Here is a 21,209-nt window from a genome sequence, read left to right on the forward strand (position 1 = left end):
GTGTATATTGTGATGGAAAAATGAATCCAGCCAGCAAATGAAGCAATATGGAGAATCACAATACATTAGTTAGTGCCTTGTATTAACTTTCTCTACATGATAAATGCCACTTACTGAAGTGACACAACCCTTTTAAGAAGGAGGCTGCATTGATATTCTTTATCAAAACTCTCCAGCCAGTTACATTCTTACCATCCAATATTTTATACAAATCCTATCCCCCCCCAATTATTATTTATTAAAAATAGGGAATTTTTGGCTTTTTGGACTTCCTAAAAGTTTCAGTATATTCAAAACATTGTTTATTGATAACTGATACAAAACAAAAGCAATAACTGCGTATCATTATAAGGGTGCAAGATGTTCCCGTACAATATGGAACACATGATGTACATATGAAAGTTCATAGAAAACAAAGCCATGGAATACCCAAAGACGTTTCATACATTGATTCATTTCTGTGCTCGGGTATCTTCATTACATTCATGTCATACTGTACATGCAGACATTCACAATTCCATAAAAAAGCTTCTCATGTATAGTATAAAACAAAGTACAAATCAGAGCCTATAAAATTCCTACTGTATATACAGAAACAAAAAAGTTGTGCACCCGCCTAAAACATGGTCAAGTCTTACAATGAATGTCTACTATTGTGCATTAGATATTTTTGTAATCTAAATAGATTGAAAATTCTGTGCTGATGATTTTTTTTTAAATGTATTTCTATGGAGGTCAAAACTCAGTTTTTCTGATTCAGATCCAAATCCCTGGTATAGATTGAGTTTAATGACATATTTCTGGGTGCCAGAAACAACTATTAGGGGCAATGCATAGTGTTGATACATTAAAATGAATAACATAGTATGCAGTAAGCTCCTAAGCTCCCCCTGGTGGTGGCAGCAAGCAAAACATTTTTATTGTTTGACTCTATGGGAGGAATGTATCATCTTTTTGCTTTATTGACGGTAAGTAAACAATTTTAATAATAATAATAATAATAATGCAAATGTCTAAGACATTCACAGTTTAGGGGCCTCCATTTAATTTAATTCAAACAAATGTACGTAGGGAGCTTTGGGGTATAAGGAATCTTAGGACCTAAGGCAACAATATATTTCTATGGCCAAAAAAATAAGAAAAATGAAAGAAAAAATATCATGATTTTCCATACTACAAACCGGCTAGTCTATACTCAAGCCCAAGGATAAAGCAGTTGACAAAGAGAGTAAAGTCATACTGCTCAAACCCCTGTGATCAGGTCCTATAACCAAGGAAGAGCCCAGGGATAATTGACCATCTCCACTAAAATGTTGCTGTGAAAATGAAGCTTTGCACCACACCAATTCAGATGGGGCACCATGAACGTTTAAAGGGTTTCAAAACATTAGGCAAAATAGGTTAAAATTAACAAATACTACTTCACTGGTCCACACTTTGCTACTGTAATCCATAAAGATCTCAAGTTCCTTGTTCCAAGCTTGACACACAGGAAAAGGCTTGGATTACCATGTTGGCCAATCATTGGTTGGGGCAGGTCCCCACTGTGGCCATTGATAGGCTGAGTGGGAGCAGGAAGTGCAGAACACAGGGGATCAGTCAGGTGAGTAATGATTATTTGTTATTTTTATTCCATTCTGCTCCATTTTGTTTTAATTATTCTCCTCGAAACCCCCTTTAAATGTACCAGCGGCCCTCCAGGGTGGAGAGATCATAGACTGAGGCTCCCATCTCTAAATTTGGTTTGCGGTGTAACTATAACATAGCATAACTATAGTGACTTCAAAGGTATCATATGCACCCAAGTCCTGGAGCCGACAGGGGAACCAAAAGGTCCCTTGGTCCCATATGAGAACTACTATGAATGATTGGGTTCTATCTCAGATCTTGTATTGGGACTTTGAGGTTGACTTGCCATGCACTGGATCTTTTTTGTGCTAAGTATTGACTAATGTGCTTGTGCTCAATTCAGTTCTAATTAACAGAAGATGGCATCAAATTCTAATAACATCATCTCTACAATTTGATTGTGATAAACCATGCAGACGACCATGTTCCCTGAATCATTCTTGGGTCTCAGAAGGGTCGGTCCAAAGACAATCCCCAAGCTCTGTGTTGACATGAGGTTCACAGAGGCATTGACGACAATCCTGTGAAAACAACAATAGGACGTATTAGTTTCCATTCCTCCACTTCATCGGGGGTTAATTCTCCAAGTTGACAAATTTAGGCCCCTTTGGGAACAAAAAGTTGTTACCTAAAGAAGCAGCAATTAGCACCACTGTTTCCTAAGCGCATTGTAGTCTTACATCTCTCTGAAGCGGAGAATTAAATACAGGCCACTTAGATATGTTGGCCGTGAAAATCTAATTTCTAATCATTTTGCCGTTTGAAATAAAAAAAGATGAAATCACTTGCTTTCGGTATTTTCTCCAACGACTCAATCAAAATAACCACAATCAGAGGATTCTTATTACTTTCCTGAAATAAAACATTGTTTCATGGGATATAAAAGTAGCTAATAATTATTCCTTTCTAGGACACATTACTGGCTGCATAGTTAATTTTAGTCAAAGCCGATGTTTTTATTATGCGGGAGAGGGATGAAATTTCTTTAAATAAAACAGATAAAATGAATTCTAAAGCTGAGCGGCTGATCTATTAGTGATATCGGTAGAGAATCGATTTAAACAGAAATAGTGTAAAAAAACAAATAAAAAAATAATACTTACCTGATCCATTTGCCTGCCGCCATCTTGCTTGAAGATCTCGGACGAAATCCCGTGAGGGGTGATGTATGATGTCACCACGCCGGCCGGCATGATGTCATATTGGGCCGCGTGAGATTTTGTGCCAGATCTTCAAGCAAGATGGCAGCAGTCGGCCCGTCGAAAGCAAATAGATCAGGTATGTTTTTTTTTTTTTTTTTTTTTTTTTACACTCTTATTAATTAATACTAGATGCCGCAATCTTGTATGAACGCGGCATCTGAGGGGTACAATGTCATTGCACCCACTACTTACAAAGAAATGAGCTTTGTCACGAAGTAATTCGATCATGAAGCTGATTTTTTTGTAACATTTGGCAAATCAGTCAAATCGAATTTATGAATACTTCGCTCATCATTAATATCTATCTATCTCATATCTATCTCCTATCTATCTATCTATTATCTATCTATCTATCTATCTATCTATCCATTATCTATCGATCTATCTCCTATCTATCTATCTATCTATCTATTATCTATCTATCTATCTATCTATCTATCTATCTATCTATCTCCTATCACTAAACTCAAAATGCAGTGTTCCAAATTATTATGCACAACAGAGTTTCCAAACATTTTATAGGTTAAACTGAAAATTGTCATTTGTTGAATTTGCAGCATTAAAGGGGTTTATCCCCTTCTTCCCCCAGACAGGCCCTCTGATATAAGCACAGGAGCATTTCATGCTCCAATGCTCTCCCTTGCCCTGAATCGTGCAGGGCAAGGGCTTTTTCAGCAGATCCGGTGACGTGCCGGGTCTCTGCTAGGCAGAGGCTTCGACCTAGCAGTGTTCCCTGTGATGTCACCGTAACTAATAGGCGGGCTTTAGAGCTGCCCTAGCCTATAAAACAGGAACCCGTACAACCCCTTTAAGAAATCACATTTACTGAAATCAAAAGCTATTTCAATCAAACACATATTAACAGGCCAAGTTACATGTTAAGATAGGACTCCTTCTTTATTATCACCGTCACAATTCTTGCATCCATTGAACTTGTTTTGTAGAGTTTTTGCTTGAATTTCTTTGAATGATGTCAGTATAGCCTACCAGAGCTGCTGTTTTGATGTAAACTGCCTCCCACCTTCATAGACCTTTGTCTTACGCCAAAGGTCCTCAATAGGGTTGAGGTCAGGGGAGGATGGTGACCATGAGTTTCTCTCCTTTTATGCCCATGGCAGCCAATGACTCAGGTCTTCTTTGCACCATGAGATGGTACATTGTCAGCATGAAGATGAATTTGCTGCGGAAGGCATGGTTCTTTTTGTACCATGGAAGAAAGTGGTCAGTCAGAAACTCTATATACTTTGCTGAGGTCATTTTCACACCTCAGGGACCCTAAAGGGGCCTACCAGCTCTCTACCTATGATTCTGGCCCAAAACATGACTCCACCACCTCCTTGCTGATGTCACAGCCATGTTGAGACATGGTGGCCATCCACCAACCATACACTACTCCATCCATCTGGACCATCCAGGGTTGCACAGCACTTATCAGCATACAAGACGGGTTGAAAATTAGTCTTCATGTATGTCTGGGCCCAGAGCAACCCTTCCTGCTTGTGAGCGCTGGTTAATGGGTGGCCGAATAGTAGGGTTATTTACAACTTCAGTTCTCTGGAGGATCCTACACCTTGAGGTTCACAAGTTGCTTTGTTGTAATGGCATTTTAGTAGCTGCTCTCTTAAGCCGATTAATTTGTCTGGCAGAAACCTTCCTAGTTCTGCCTTCATCTGCACTAACCCGTCTTTGCTCTGGATCAGCCACAATTCTCTTCACAATAAGATGATCACGCTTAAGTTCTAGTCAACTATCTAATGTTTTCATACCTTGTCCAAGGCATTGCACTATTTGGCGCTTTTTGGGAGCAGAGAGATCCTTTTTCTTTCCCACATTGCTTGAAAGCTGTGGCCTGCTTAATAATGTGGAATGTCCTTCTTAAGTGGTTTTCCTTTAATTGGGCTCACCGGCCAAACTAATTATCACAGGTGTTTGAGATCGATTTCAGTGATCCAAAGAGCCCTGGCACACAATACCAACCGCGAGTTTTATTAAAAAACAAAAAATTACATCTTAAATCCAATTTGCATAAAAATTTGGAACCCTGTGTAGATAGATAGATATAAAGACAGACAGACAGATACAGTTAGAACCATATATATTTGGACACTGACACAAATTTTGTTTTTATTACCTGTTTACTAAAACATATTCAAGTTATAGTTATATAATGGACATTTTAGCTTGCATTTGAGGGTATCCACATTAAAATTGGATGAAGGGTTTAGGAGTTTCAGCTCCTTTAAATTTGGCACCCTGTTTTTAAAGGGACCAAAAGTAATTGGACAATTGACTCACATGCTGTTTCATGGGCAGGCGTGGGCAATTCCTTCATTATTTCATTCTCAATTAAGCACATAAAAGGCCTGGAGTTGATTTGAGGTGTGGTGCTTGCATTTTGAAGATTTTGCTGAGAAGTAAACATGCGGTCAAAGGAGCTCTCCGTGCAGGTGAAACAAGCCATCCTTCATCTTCGAAAACAGAAAAAAACCATCGGAGAAATTGCTACACTATTAAGAGTGGCAAAAGCTACAGTTTGGTACATCCTGAGAAAGAAAGAAAGCACTGGTGACCTCAACAATGCAAAAAGACCTGGATGCCTACGGAAGACAACAGTGGTGGATGATGGCAGAATAATTACCATGGTGAAGAGAAACCCCTTCACAACAGCCAACCAAGTGAACAACACTCTCCAGGATATAGGCGCATCAATATCCAAATCTACCAAAGAGAAGACGGCATGAAAGTAAATACAGAGGGTTCACTGCACGGTGCAGCCACTCATAAGCCTCAAGAATAGATTGGACTTTGCTAAAAAAAAAAACATCTTAAAAAACGAGCACACTTCTGGAAGAACATTCTTTGGACAGATGAAACCAAGATCAACCTCTAGCAGAATGATGGAAAGAAAAAAGTATGGCGAAGGCACGGTACAGCTCATGATCCAAAGCATACCACATCATCTGTAGAACACGGCGAAGGCAGTGCGATGCTTGGGCATGCATGGCTGCCAGTGGCACCGGGTCCCTATTGTTTATTGAGGATGTGACACAGGACAGAAGCAGCCGGATGAATTCTGGGGTTTTCAGAGACATAATGTGCACTCAAATGCAGCCAAACGGATTGGTCGGCGTTTCATAATACAGATGGACAATGACCCAAAACATAAAGCCAAAGCAACCCAGGAGTTTATTAAAGCAAAGAAGTGGAATATTCTTGAATGGCCGAGTCAGTCACCGGATCTGAACCCAATAGAGCATTTCACTTGTTAAAGAATAAACTTCAGACAGAAAGGCCACAAACAAACAGCAACTGAAAACCGCTGCAGTAAAGGTCTGGTCGAGCATTAAAGAGGAGGAAACACAACGTCTGGTGATGTCCATGAGTTCAAGACTTCAGGCAGTCATTGCCAACAAAGGGTTTTCAACCAAGTATTAGAAATTAACATTTTATCAACAATTATTTATTGTGTCCAATTACTTTTGAGCCCCTGAAATGAAGGGATTGAATGTTTTAGTTCCTCACATTTTTATGCAATCATTTTGTTCAACCCACTGAATTAAAGCTGAAAGTCTGAACTTCAACTGCATCTGAATTGTTTTGTTCAAAATCCATTGTGGTAATGTACAGAACAAAGATTTGAAAAATGTTGTCTCTGTCCAAATATATATGGACCTAACTGTAGATAGATAGAGGAGGTTGATAGATAGATAGATAGATGGCCTGGACAAAAATGGTACCCTTAGGCTGGGTTCACACGAGCGTGTCCGGATTAGTTCCGGATGCGTCCCGATGTGTTGCGGCAAACCCGCGCGAGTAGGAATGCAATTGCAGTCAGTTTTGACTGCGATTGCGTTCCGATGTTCAGTTTTTATCGCGCGGGTGCAATGTGTTTTGCACGCGCGTGATAAAAAACAGACTGTGGTACCCAGACCCGAACTTCTTCACAGAAGTTCAGGTTTGGGTTCGGTGTTGTGTAGATGTAATTATTTTCCCTTATAACATGGTTATAAGGGAAAATAATAGCATTCTGATGACAGAATGCATAGTAGGTGATCAGTTGAGGGTTAAAAAAAATAAAAAAATTAACTCACCTTCTCCGTTTGTTCGCGTAGTTCTCCCGGTCTTCAGTTCTTTAAAAAGATGAACTATGGGCTAAAGGACCTTTGATGACGTCAGATCACATGCTCCAATCACATGGTCCATCACCGTGGTGATGGACCCTGTGATTGGAGCATGTGATCTGACGTCACCAAAGGTCCTTTAGCCCATAGTTCATCTTTTTAAAGAACTGAAGACCGGGAGAACTACGCGAACAAACGGAGAAGGTGAGTTAATTTTTTTATTTTTTTTAACCCTCAACTGATCACCTACTATGCATTCTGTCATCAGAATGCTATTATTTTCCCTTATAACCATGTTATAAGGGAAAATAATACAGTGTATAGACAGTCACCTAGCAACCGTGCGTGAAAATCGCACCGCATCCGCACTTGCTTGCGGATGCATGCGATTTTCACGCAACCCCATTCACTTCTATGGGGCCTGCGTTGCGTGAAAAACGCAGAATATAGAGCATGCTGCGATTTTCACGCAACGCATAAGTGATGCGTGAAAATCATCGCTCATCTGAACAGCCCCATTGAAATGAATGGGTCCAGATTCAGTGCGGGTGCAATGCGTTCACCTACCGCATTGCACCCGCGCGGAAATCTCGCCCGTGTGAACGCAGCCTTAAAAGTGAATTTAATACTGATGACCTATCCCCAGTCATCAGTGCTCACCAAGCACCTCGCTGTACATTATATAGCGGCTGTGCTTGGTATCTCAGCTCAGCCCCATTCACTTCTTTGCTGCTCCATGTCACTGATGAATGTGACATCACACTGCCTAGGAAAAGCTGAAAGAAGGCTGCAGTGCTACCGTGAGTACCGCTGCCTTCTCAAACAGCTGATTGTCAGGGGTCCTGGGTATTGGACCCCCACTGATCAGATACTGATGACCTATCCTGAGTCTATGAAAACCTTGTGCAACCTTTTGAGGCAATCACTGCAATCAAGCGATTTCTGTAAGGCTAGGGTACATGGCGACATGTGTCACGCGACTATTTGTCACACTAATGTCGCATGATATTTATTGTAATGATAGTCCATGGTGGCAAACTGTGATATGCGGCGACTGCAACACGACAGTCGCAGCATATCGCAGTGCGACACCATAGACTATCATTACAATAAATGTTGCACAATATTTGGTGAGACATGAATGTCGCGTGAACGTAGTTGTCACCATGTAGTCCTAGCCTAACCCTCAGTGAGACTTCTGCACCTGTCCACAGGTATTTTGGCCACTCCTCGTGAGCAGACTGCTCCAGCTGTCTCAGGTTTGAAGGCTGCCTTCTCCAGACTGCTTTGCTATTAGCCATTCTTGGATGTTTATAAGCTGTGTGTTTTGAGTCATTATCTTGTTGGAGAATCCATGAGCTGTGACTGAGACCAAGCTTTCTGACACTTGGCAGCATATATCACTCCAGAATGCCTTGATAGTCTTGATTTCATTGTACCCTGCACAGATTCAAAACACCCTATGCCAAATGTAGCAAAGCAACCCCAAAATATAACCGAGCCTCCTCCATGTTTCACAGTAGGTGTTCTTTGCTTTGTATGCTTCATTTTTACTTCTGTGAACACAGAGCTGACGTGACTTACCAAAAAAGCTCCAGTTTTGTCTCATCTGCCCAAAGGACATTCTCCCAGAAGCTTTGTGACTTGTCAATATGTATTTGGCAAATTCCAGTCACGCTTTTTTATGATTTGCTTTTAACTGTGGTTTCCTCCTCGGTCGTCTTCCATTAAGTTCACTTTGGCTAAGACTGGCTCTTTGATTACCATTCATATTACCAGTCTCCTTAATTTGTCATCAATTTTCCTCTTGTTGCCACGTCCAGGGAGGTTGGCTACAGTCCTATAGTCCTTAAAGGTTATGTACACCTTCAGAGGTGTATATTGCATTGAAGTGATTGCTTTTTACTCATTTTGGGCTAAAAATAATTTTTTGAATTGGTCTTTATAAAAAATATTGAGCCTTCTCTCACAAAGGGTTAACTGTTTTTTCTTGCAGTATGACTGGTACTTTCACTTTATGTCGGTCTTTTAATAACCCTTATCTCTAAATTACTAAGATGTCATAAACACTTACAGGTGTAGTAGAGTTAACACACATGCTTTAACTAGACGTGTTAACTAAACTAGTTGTGTTACACCGACACCTTGAATTGCTTTTCAGTGGCTTTTTTTTTTAGATATTATGATGAGTTAAGAAATTTGAGTGTTAAGTTTGCTACACCACTATTTAAGCCACATTATTATCAGTAAGATAAGGATTGAGCTATAATGAGTGTTTATAATGTCAGAGAGCAGAGATAAGGAGTCCAACAGGTAAGCTGGCTGATGGAAGAGAGAAAGAATTCATAGGCAGCTAGTAGAGCATCTCAGCCCTGTACAGAAAAAAGGCTCCATATTTTTTTTTTAATAAAGGCCAATTAAAAAATTATTTTTAGCTCAAAATGAGTAGAATGCAATAATAAAACAACTGCCCCCAAAGGTGTACATAGCCTTTAAGCTTCTGAATAATTCATGCAACTGTAGTAACAGGAACATTAAGCCATTTGGAGATGGTCTTCTAGCCTTTAACATTAACAGGTTTGTCCATAATTTTCTTTCTGATCTCCTGAGACAACTCTCCCCTTAGCTTTTGTTGGTCCATGTTCAGTGTAGTACACACCATCATACTAAACAGCACAATGACTCTTTTTCACCCTCTAAATAGGCAGACTGATTAATTACAAGTTTGAAGACACCTGTGATGCTAATTACAGGACACACTTTAGTTTAACATGTCCCCGTGGTCAAATTATTTTCAATCTTTTCTAGGGGGACCATCATTTTTGTCCAGTCCAGCTTCATTAGTTTGTTTCAAAAGCAATATCTGATTTTCATTAGTTGATTTTCAGTAAATTTTTATTTATTACTTTTATCAGTTTCAAGTTATTTCAGTGATTATTGTGGGTTTTTCTCTCTTTAATTGAACAGTACCTCGCGTGTATCTATTCCTTCCTTCATCGTTGTACATATTAGATGGAACTCCGTTAGGAGCACAGATGTCATATCTATCTTCTGTGCTCATTGTACCCACTTGTTAAATAATGCACTCGTTTCTCAAGAAGAGCAGGGGAAGAGAGGTGACAACCCTCTGGACTTATATCTGGTTTACAAAAATGGTTGTCAAATATTAGGCACATTCAGTTACTAGCCAGACTAATTTACAATAAAAGTGTTGTCTAATTCTCACTGAAACTTCACCAGTGGCCACGTGAATGCTGAGATTCACAGAGTAATGTCTTAAAGCCGTGGCTGCTGTGTGAACTGCCCCTTTATTGTATGATTTCCCTACTAACGGCAGCTGCTTGCTGGGAGTCCTAGCAATGCGGAAACTTAGTGACAAGTTTATTGTTAAGGGACCTTAAAAAGTAAACCCTTTAAAAATGTTGTCTGACTTGGCACATTTTGGCACATTTTTCTTTCCCTTTGGGCAAGAAAATGGATCAGTCCAGGTAGCAGTTTTTGATTGAAATGACTCTTTAAGGCAGGTTTTATGGGCATAAGGAACTGTGCACACATCCGGGCAGAATCCCATTAATGAAATTATTTGTAGAATCATATATACATATGGTACGTTTCTTAGTAATGAGATTACTTTCACTTAATTAGAAATGAAATTTAATAAGAAAGAGAGTCATAAATAATTCCACTCCCAAAAAATAGGTCATAAATAATAATCTTTTAAGTCAAGATTATATTACACATCAAACGAGACATGATGTAATATAGATCTAGAAATTGTTATCCACACAGTGTGGAGTAGATTCAGGATAGCGGGTGATTCCACCAAATAGAAGACATGGACTACACAGATATTGATATTCATTTATGTTATTTTTCCCGTGTCTTGCATTATATATTATATACTGTATATCTTATGTCCTCTATTATATACTGTATATTGTGTGCCCTCTATTATATACCGTGTATCTTGTATACTCTATAATATATTATCTACTGTATATTTTATGTCCTATTATATACTGTATATTGTGTGACCTCTATTATATACTTTATATCTCGTGTCCTCTCATTATATACTGTACTGTATATCTTGTGTCCTCTCATATATATTGTACTGTATATCTTGTGGACTCTATTATAATATATACTGTATATCTTGTGCAATTTTATATATTGTATAGTGTATATCTTGTGTCCTCTATTATGTATTGTATATCTTGTGTAATTTATTTTATATATTATATAGTGTATATCTTGTGTGCTTTATTATATATTGTATAGTCTATATCTTATGTACACTGTATATCTTGTGTCCTCTCATATTATGTACTGTATACCTTGTGTCCTGTTATATATTATATACTGTATATCTTTTTTCCTTTTATATATTATATACTGTATATCTTGTGAATGAAAAACCCAGAGAGGAGTTTTCAATGCTGATTCCCTGGTTGGATGTGGGCTGTCATGTGGACATTATCAGGCTGTTGCTATAAAGTAGGTACAGAGGTAGCAGTCCTGTTTGGGCCTAAAGCTCCTCTGCCACATAACAAGACTCCTGTATTGTACATGGCACATGGTAGTGGGTGACTTTTTGCATTGGATGGAAATGAGCTTTAACTAGAATTAGATTCTAGACCTAACTGTGCCTGAGCAGCATGCAATCTAGAAAGAACTTTCAAGAACTTTCTATATATATGTTTGGTGCTGTGATCAGAGTGATTGCTGTCTCAGATTATGGTGCTGCGATCAGAGTGATTGCTGTCTCAGATTATGGTGCTGCGATCAGAGTGATTGCTGTCTCAGATTATGGTGCTGTGATCAGAGTAACTCCTGTCTCAGATTATGATACAGGCAGTGTTGAGCATGACAGTCAAGGAGTTAAATGGTGGGAATGTAGGGTTTCTCTGATCACAGCAATGCAGCACAACTACTATGCCCCGTGTGATCACCCTGGTATTCATATATGGAACTGTGTGTTAAGGAAGTGATGGCTTTTGACAAACATTAGTGGCACTTCATACAATCTTGAAGACACCAGTATCATGAATGGCATCTGTTAAATGTTTGTACCCAAGATTTCGGTCAGGAAACCCTACCGATGGACGCCATGGACGGGCACAACAGTGTAAAAAGAATCTATTTGTCAGACCATCAGATAGTTTGCATCAAGGTGCAGAGCAGGCCAGTTGTACACAAGCATTAAAATCTTCCAGCAAGCTGTTCTGGCAGAGAAACAGCCTGACGGGGTTCATAGTGTCTGGCAAAGTCAGAAAGGGCTGGAGCACCGCCAAAACAAGCCATCTTTGTTTGGCCAAATCCCAGTATTAATGCTTGAAACAGCCCGGACCCTGCCAGGCCCCATTACAATCAATGAGCAGTGCTAGTGTGCAACTAACCTTAGAGGTGAGCAGATCTATTCATCTCATTAGCTAGAGTTCTTCACCTGTGAAGGATGGTCCCCACAGGTGAAGAGTCGCCCACCTGCCGTTTGATTGACAGGGCCACACATCTAAATTGCCCTGTCAATCTTCTGCCTGGGCCCCTGCTCAGAAATTCTGATGTCGCTTCAGCAACTGCGTGTGTGTTGCGGCACACACATAGAAGCGCTCATTTGGCTTTGGAAGCAGAGACTGTGCATGTGCTGCTACATGTCCGTCCAGCAGCTGAACCCGATGTGTGCACATGCCGTCTCCCATCTCTCTTCCTGCTCACCACTGCTGTCTAAGGCAAAGCAGCAGCAGAGCAAGAAGAGAGATGGGAGACGGCACGTGCGCACTGCGCGCACCGTCTCCTCATACAGCGGATTGGCGACATTGATGACCTATCCTGAGGACCCCATGACTGCCTTTCTTGATTGCATGCTACTCAGGCACAGTTCTAGAATTAAATTCTAGTTAAAGCTTATTTTCATCCAATGCAAAAAATCCCCCACTACCATGCGCCATGTACAATACAGGTGTCTTGTTATGTAGCAGAAGGTTTTTAGGCCCAAGTTGTTTTTTAGGCCCAAGTTGAGAGCTGTAGGTGGGTGCTTCTTCACCTATAGGAGAAGCCCCTGAGAAGAAGACCTCTGATTAATGAGACAAATCTATTCTAGTGCAGATGTTTTTGAAAAAAACATAAAAACTAATTGTATCAAAATGGCAACAGTCTGACCATTTGTCCCTCGACTTCTAGGTCAGCAAGTATTAAAGAATGTATCACACGTAGCCGTTAACATCTAATAAGTGACACGTTGCTCGTTGCAGAGATTTATATTTTGGAAGATGCCGGTCAAAACGTCTTTTCGAGAGAAGATGACAACAATAACAGAAGAGTCACATCTATTGTGCACAGAGGAGGTAGCAGAGCCGGAGCTGTGGTTTATACCATGTTTCCAATCAGAATTGTTTTTGTTATGTAACTCTCAGCGCTCGCCAATTTCTATTCATCTGTTATTTAATGGCTGAGAAAATTGACTTATTCTGCTTACTTTACACCCCAAGGACTTATGTCATCATCATAATACTGTGAAATTCCTTCAATTCAGCATCCAGTGGTCTTGAAAATACCTTTTTCCACAGTCCGCTGGCCCCCAAAGCAGTGGCGTACATGTTGACGAAGGTACCTCATAGCAAAGATTAAAATGAGGACTCCTTTTGGTGAAGGAAAAATCCCCCATCCCCTAAAACCACCTGGGTCAGAAGGATGTGCTTCTTGTTTGTCCCCTATCTCCATAATCCTGGAAGAAAGGATCACGGCACAGGTCCCCACCACCCTGTCACGGTTTTGTTTCTGTACGCCGTGACACGTTAGCCGTGCATGCTGTTGCCAGGGGCAACGTGTCGATATGTCTGCATGTGTGTGCACTGCCCCTTATATCTTAGTTCCTTCCCTGTCTGGAGCTGGAGGGGTTACCTTCCTGGCTGGGTGTGGCCACTTGGTGTTTATATTGCCTGTGGCTGGCAGGCTGGAGTCAGTTTTCTTCCAGCCTTGGTGTGTGCTGGAGCTTTGCTCTTGTCTGGCTTATTCCATCTGCCCAGTGCTTGAGGGCTACCTTGTGGAACATTAAGGTCTCATCAATGTCATTCCTATGTCTCGGCAATGTTACCTTGATGTCTCCCCAATGTTCCCTCTGTCCTTTACCCGTCCTCACCTCTTGTCTTGTTTTGTGTGGTTTATGTTATGGGTGTTATGTTATGTCTAGTTTGGTGTTCCATGTCTGGTATGTTTTGTGTTGTTGTCCAGTATGGTGGCTAGACATTTCCTAGAATATCTGTGTTATCTCCGGAAGGGGGTATCAGGGTTTCCCAGAGGGGGAACCACAAGTCAGTGAGCGGTTGCTGCAGTGCTGGTTCCTATGTGTGTCGGTTTGTACTGAGTCCGGTATGGTGTTCGGGTTGCAGTACGTCTGCATGGGTTCCAGTTCATTGTGGTGTGATCTTCTGTTGTGCCTTCCAGCAGCTGCGGCAGGTAAGTTACCAAGTATACCGTTGGTCTTTGTTCAGTGGTTATTATTGCCACTGGATTACCTGCCGATCCTCTTGGCTTTCCTCTGCCCTTTCATTCCTTGCGGCTAGGCCGGTGAAGACTCCTGTTCATCCCAGACACGGATGAACAGTAGTCTTCACTGGCCTAGCCGCAAGGAAGGAAATCTAATCTTTGATTCTGCCCTGTCCTTCAAACCACACATCCAAGCTTTTTCCATCCTCTAATGACTCCAAATAAAAAAGATCTCTTGGATCTGCCAATTCGTCAACCCAGAGTCTGCAAAAATACTTGTAGATGCCCTCATCATCTCCTGCCTGGACTACTGTAACATCTTCCTCTGTAGCCTCCCATCTATCACTCTTGCACCCCTCCAATCTATACTTAACTGAGCTGCCTGACTAATCCACCTTTTCCCACATTAAACTTCTGTGTCATCTCTCTGCCAGTATAAAACCCTAACCATGACATACAAGGCCGCCCTAACCATGACCTGATCTCCTGGTACCGTCCTACAGGCAATCTTCGATCCTCACAAGACCTCCTTCTCTCCTCTCCTCATATCTGCTCTTCCCACAGTTGCCTCCAAGATTTCATCTGTGCATCCCCTATACTCGGGAACTCTACCGCAACATATCAGACTCTCACCTACAGTGGAATCCTTCAAAAGAAAGCCCACCTCTTCAGACAAGCCTACAACCAGTGACCCTGCTGCCTTTATACCGTCATGACTAGCTTTACCCTCACCTACTGTGTCCTTCCTCCATACATTGTAGATTGTAAGCCCTTGTGGGCAGGGTCCTCTCTCCTTCTGCACCTGCCTGTAACTAGTTTTGTTCATGCTTATTGCAATTTTTTTTATATTGTATTGTGCGCCTCTTGTGTTGTGTTTGGAGTGAGTAAAGATAGTAAACATTACACTAACCAATTGATTGATCAAATTTAAAAAGTGCACATGGCAAGCTTGATAGAGTGAAAAATGCATTTCAACTTTTATTTATATAGCACATTTAATTGCAATGTTATTGCCCAAAGTGCTTCACAGTTACATTAAAACATACATTTATAAAAACATTAGCAGCCGATTTGTGTAGGTGGGCTTGACAATGAGGGAGTGGTGGCAGTTTAGAAATCATGTCCTGATTTTTCAGCTCACACTCTAGCTTTTGTCACTCTGCTGGCTGCTCACACACCTGGGTTCCTATGGCAACTCACTCTGCAGCAAGGGCAGAGAAGAGCGGTTAAAAACAAACTGCTCCAACTTGCTCACTTCACTGGCGGTTGCCATCTTCAAATGGTTGTAGTTTAAAAATTATAAATCCTACAGCGAAGAGCTTCATATTGTAAGAATCACAAGACCCAGACCTACATTTTGATGCATAGTATTTCTCTGAAATATTAAAAATGAAGGCACAGTCACAGTTTAGAAATTGCCCTAGAGTGAAGTTTCAATGAATGGCAATTGGCAGCGTGAGTTGCAAACAAATGGGCATATTGTGAAAACTATCAGGTCTATGGCTTAGCTGTGGACTTTTTAGTGGCAGCAGGGATAGCTGAACGTTTAGATATAAGATTTGTGTAAGTGGGCTTGAAAATGAGGGAGTGGTGGCAGTTTAGAAATCATGTCCTGATTTTTCAGCTCACACTCTAGTTTTGAACATTCCGCCATTCATTCCTATGGGATCAATATCGCCACAAAAACGCTGATATTTTGTGAACCATTCGACGAAACGTTCCACAAACGTTACAGTCTATGTACTGTAAAAACTGTGGGAGGAGTTAGGGTGGTAAATGTGGCTATAATAATAAGAATATATATGTGAAATAACTGTTAGTGGTCTTGCCATGCAAGAACACTTAATAATAATAATAATAATAATAATAATAATGCACTGGTAATTTCATCTATTGTACTGTAATTTGCAGTAAATTTGCCTATGCAGAATACACATTCTGCAAGAAACCTGCCATGTCTGAACGTAGCCAACAGTCTGTTCAGGGCAGAAAGTTTGCATCCCTATTGATCCCTAGCGCTGCCACTTCCTCCGCCTCTAATAAACTGTACATACGTGTTACTCATGTGTCAGTCCCGCTTTGGAATAAAACATACATTAAGGTCATGTACAATGTCAACGTCAAATGTCACCGCATAAGATAAAATTATTCTGAGAAGCAGAGAGGAGCAGCGCATGACCCCCACTAATCACTCAAAGTCGACTGCTTGGTATCATTTTGATTTAAGCACCGGTTGGAAAGAACAGACATTGTCATATTGTGGAGCTGCCCGTGTGTGAACCGTCCTAGCGCAGCCAGATAGAAACGACGCGGCGGCTGCGTCCAAAAAAATGACTGATATAGTTAAAGTCAAAACAGAGACAACTGAGCTCTGTCATGACAAAATGAGAAGTGCGCGAAACAGGAATGAAACAAAGTGTGATAGATGAAGCCAACTGGACTAATGCAGCAAGGGCGGCAGATCCGTCCCCTAACGGATGAAAGAACGATGGAGCCAGAGTTGTCGAGCGCTGACAACTGTGACCTCGATACAAAGTCACAATATAGGGGAGTCTTCACCTCTCCTGATACTTATAATATTGTAAATATTTGTATTACCCATGTAATAGCAATTCTTGAGGTTCTCTTCAGAAACTTGTCTTTTGGTTATTCCTCTTGGAAATGTATTAAATAGATTTATATAAGTGTTACCCTTAACCTTGCTAGCAGAACATGTTTCTACACAGTTTGACGCGGCCCAATCAGTGGTGACCAATGTCTGGCTAAGAATGTCAGTGTTGTCACCCAGTTGTTGATGTGGTTATACATTTCTAGGAGGAATAACGGAGGAATGCAGGACATAATGCAGATTTGTGTGATGGACACTTTTCCTGGATCAACTGTGACTTAGCTGAAGCTGAACTCTAGGCTTCAAAATCTATAATGCTGTGAGTTCCAGCCCGACCATGAGTCTTCTGGCCCACGCTCGCATGATGCAGTGAATTATAGAATAGTAGACCCATATTCATTCTGATGCAGTGAGCTTGTGTCTGCTGAGCCGCTGCGGGTCCAGGAAATGCACCTTTTACATGAATCATAGTTCCTGGACTGCACATGCTTGTGTGAAACTGCATGATCCTACCATAAACATGCGTGATCAGTAACGCCGAGCATGCATGTGTGCTCAATCGGTAGTAAACCGCTGACAGACACCTATGGAAGCAGCTTTTCTCCCTTGAAAACAAAAAGATTAGGCATGTGGAAATCCAACCATCCTGATCCTTATCTCTGCTGACATCTACACACTAGTTGGCGGGACGGTTACACTGAAATTGTCAAGCTTAAACAATTTACATTTAGTGTGAGGCCTGAGGGCGACTTCAATGGGGGACATTTATCAAAACTGGTGGGCTTTTTGCAAATGAAAATTGCATCCAGAAAGCCAATAGTGTGTAATATGAAGGACACTGCGAGCAATGCTGCCCTGTTTGTGGTGTTCTTTTTGCTTTTGGTGTGTTTTTTTGGGGTCCATGGCGTTGTCTTCATGAAACAAAACTATCGGCTCCAGATGGTAACTGAAGGTCTCTGGGAAATATGAAATACAGGACACACAAGAGGTTTATTACTACTAGTGGTTTTGTTAATTTAAGGGGTATTTCCATCACCGACATGGATGGCACATCGCTAGGATATACCATCAATGTCAGATAGGTGGGGGCCCCGCCTCTGGGAACCACATCTATCTCCAGAATGGACCCCTTGAAGTAAAGGGAGAGCAGCCAGCCTCCGTCATGTCTATCTATCTACTTACCTATTATCTATCTACCTTCTATCTATACTTGATTTATCAGTCTATCTGCTGCCATCTTTTCTTCAATGTATCTATCTATCTATCTATCTCATATCTATCTATCTAATATCTATCTCTACATCCTATCTTTCTATCTATCTAATTCATATCTATCTCTATATTCTATCTATCTTTTTCATATTTATCTATCTATCATCTATCTATCTCTATAATCTATCTATCTAATTCATATCTATCTATCTATCTATCTATCTATCTATATCCTATCATCTATCTATCCATCTCCCTCCTATCTACAGTATAATTGCTTCTCTTTGAATCGCGATGCGTTCTGCTGATTTACATGGCTATATCTTCTCTCAGGGAAATATTCCCCCTTTTAAGGCTCCTTTGACACTTTACAAATATATTCTGGTCCAATAGTCGCCTGATTCATGGTCCAAACATCGATTCGCGAGACAAGAAAAAATTTGTAAAATAAATGATATTAAATTGACTAATTGATTCCAGACAGGGGCCAGAAGTTGCAGGTGGCGAGCAGCTAATGAAAGTCTATAAATCACCGGCGACAATTGTGAGCCTTGTTTTCTTTATTTAAAAGCTACCTGCTCTCGGAGCCGCATTGATCTGCACGAGGACTGGGGAAAAAAAACTAGATTTTAACAGTGAAGAGATACACTTAATCCGATTTGACAGGCAATGCCAAAGATGCCAGTGGTAATTAATTAGCCAGTAATTTAGACGGCAGAACAACAGGATATAGGAATCGGTGTTCGGTGCCATTTCCCCTTAGGCTCCATCTTACGGGGTCAGGTTTATGTCTGTTGCGTTGAAGGTCAGCAAATAAATTGACGGAGTGCCAGGGCACTGGACGTTTCATGATAGATATCCGTCACCCTCCTAACTGCCTCTGGCACTCGCAGCCTGGAATGAAACCGTAATTCTTTTTTTTTTTCTTTTTTTTTCCTCCAGAATTGCTTTCTTGAAGGATTTCAGGAGAGGTAGAAGCTGAACTTACGTGGCTTCCACTTGTCACCCGGCGGACTGTCTACACTCCATACCCAAAGTATCAGAAGATGCTTTTCATGTCACCACAGTCTCTGTCCTCCTCTGGCCGGCTTCGAGTGTTTCTACAGATTTTCTGGATTTTTTCTACACCAGTGACTATTTTCTTAAAGGGGTTGTCTCAAAGAGAAATATTTTACATTTTTCAAACCAGCCCCTGGATCTGAATACTTAATTTTTTAATTATTATATTAGAATTTATTATTATTTTTTATTATTATAATTGGATCTGAATACTTCAGAATTTTTTTTGTAATTTTTTTCAGCTCACACTCTACATCTGTATAGCGCCACCTGCTGATTGCCCTTTATCTAAATTCTCTGTCCAACTCACTGAGGTGGACGCACATGCTCAGATCCATCCTACAACTGCCACCAGCTGCAACAAAAAAACTTGACTCCTGAAAAAGGGCACGCCCCCTGAGCAGCAAGCTTGAAATAAATCTAGCAGAGCGATTGGAGCAATAAATGGGGAGATCTCTGGATCCATGTGAGGTGCACGGCTGGTTCTAGCTTTGGTAGAAAAATATTTTCATGTACTGTATGATGTCTGATTTTCATATTTTACATTACTCATCGGACAACCCCTTTAACCTCAGCTCAACTCACAGCATAAGGGCTCATCCACACGCGCAAGGCTGCTGCAGGCCGAAATTGGCTCTGGCATCTTAATATGTTTTTTTTATTGCCTGTCTGGGTTGGAGAAAAATCTACACTGGCTATAGATTTGAGCTATACCTTATGTTAGTTTTTGGCATAAATTATAGTAAATCTGTTGGGCCGTAAAGCCAAGAGTGGCCTAAAACTGGACCCATTGTGGTGCCCTGTACTCTCTGGACCCATTGTGGTGCCCTGTACTCCCTGGACCCATTGTGGTGCCCTGTACTCCCTGGACCCATTGTGGTGCCCTGGCATGGGTGGATTGGTCATAGACCTTACAGGGAAATTCCCCGGTGGGCCGCCTGAACCCTCCTCACAGAGGCCAGTGGAAGTTTTGGGGGATGTATTTTGTGCTGATAGGGCAGTATTTTGTGATGGACTATGGTATTTGGCTATGTTGGGATTATATAATGTGCTACAATATGGTATTGCTGGCCTTGCCTACTTGTGTTGGCCCTGCCTTCCATAAATTTGGACTTGACTACAAAGCAGGGCCACTTTTAGTAGTTTTTCCAGGGCCACTTAAAGTTCCCAGTCCGCCCTTGCTGCCAGGGCATAGCTCGGAAGCTACTAGGCCATTTGCCCTGGGTGCTGGGTGCCAGAGGTGGCAACAACATGCTGCTCTGCCTTGGCTGGGGTATTCGGAATTTAAGCTGGACCTTTGCCTTGGGTACAGCAGACAGTGTGGGGGGTGGAAAGAAATATGAAAAGACGGACACTAGGGGTGAACAGCTTCATAATGCGGCATCTAATGCAAGATGGCGCAATGTTCTTTTTCTATTGGGGTCTGTTTTCTGCTGTATGGAGTTGGAGGCAGATTATGGTATTGGCCAAAAGAGGGACATATGGAGTGGTCCAGGAGCATGAGGCCTAATAATTGTAATAATAATAATAATAATTCATAGTAATTTTATTTATTTTTGTATTTACATTTTGTTTTGTACAATTTTAATATGATATTTAATATTTTTCAGTGGCTTTTGTATTGTGATATCACACTCAAGATAGATAGATAGATATGAGATAGATAGACACATATGAGGGAGGCTGGCTGCTCTCCCTTTATTTCAGGGGGGCCATTCTGGAGATAGGGGTGGATCTGACATTGATGGTATATCCTAGCGATGTTCCATCAATATTTGAGATGGAAATACCCCTTTAATTAACAAAACCACTAGTAGCAATAAACTTTTTGTGTGTCCTGCATTTCTCAGAGACATTCAGTTAACATCTGGAGCCCATAGTTTTGTTTCATCT

The 21,209-nt window shown here is 41.0% G+C and overlaps 1 protein-coding gene across 1 annotated transcript in view; it reads right to left on the reverse strand.

Annotated features, from left to right (window-relative positions):
* Window positions 1-425: 425 nt before the first annotated feature.
* ARHGAP15 (Rho GTPase activating protein 15) overlaps window positions 426-21,209 on the reverse strand; it is an 842,137-nt gene continuing 821,353 nt past the window's right edge. The window contains exon 15 of the mRNA XM_040440262.1: window positions 426-2,150. Coding sequence (XP_040296196.1) covers window positions 1,979-2,150 — 172 coding nt within the window. The 3' untranslated portion in view covers window positions 426-1,978. The remainder of the gene's footprint in view (window positions 2,151-21,209) is intronic.

The sequence above is a fragment of the Bufo bufo genome, chromosome 7 (genome assembly GCF_905171765.1).
Source record: "Bufo bufo chromosome 7, aBufBuf1.1, whole genome shotgun sequence".
NCBI classification, from domain to species: Eukaryota; Metazoa; Chordata; class Amphibia; order Anura; family Bufonidae; genus Bufo; species Bufo bufo.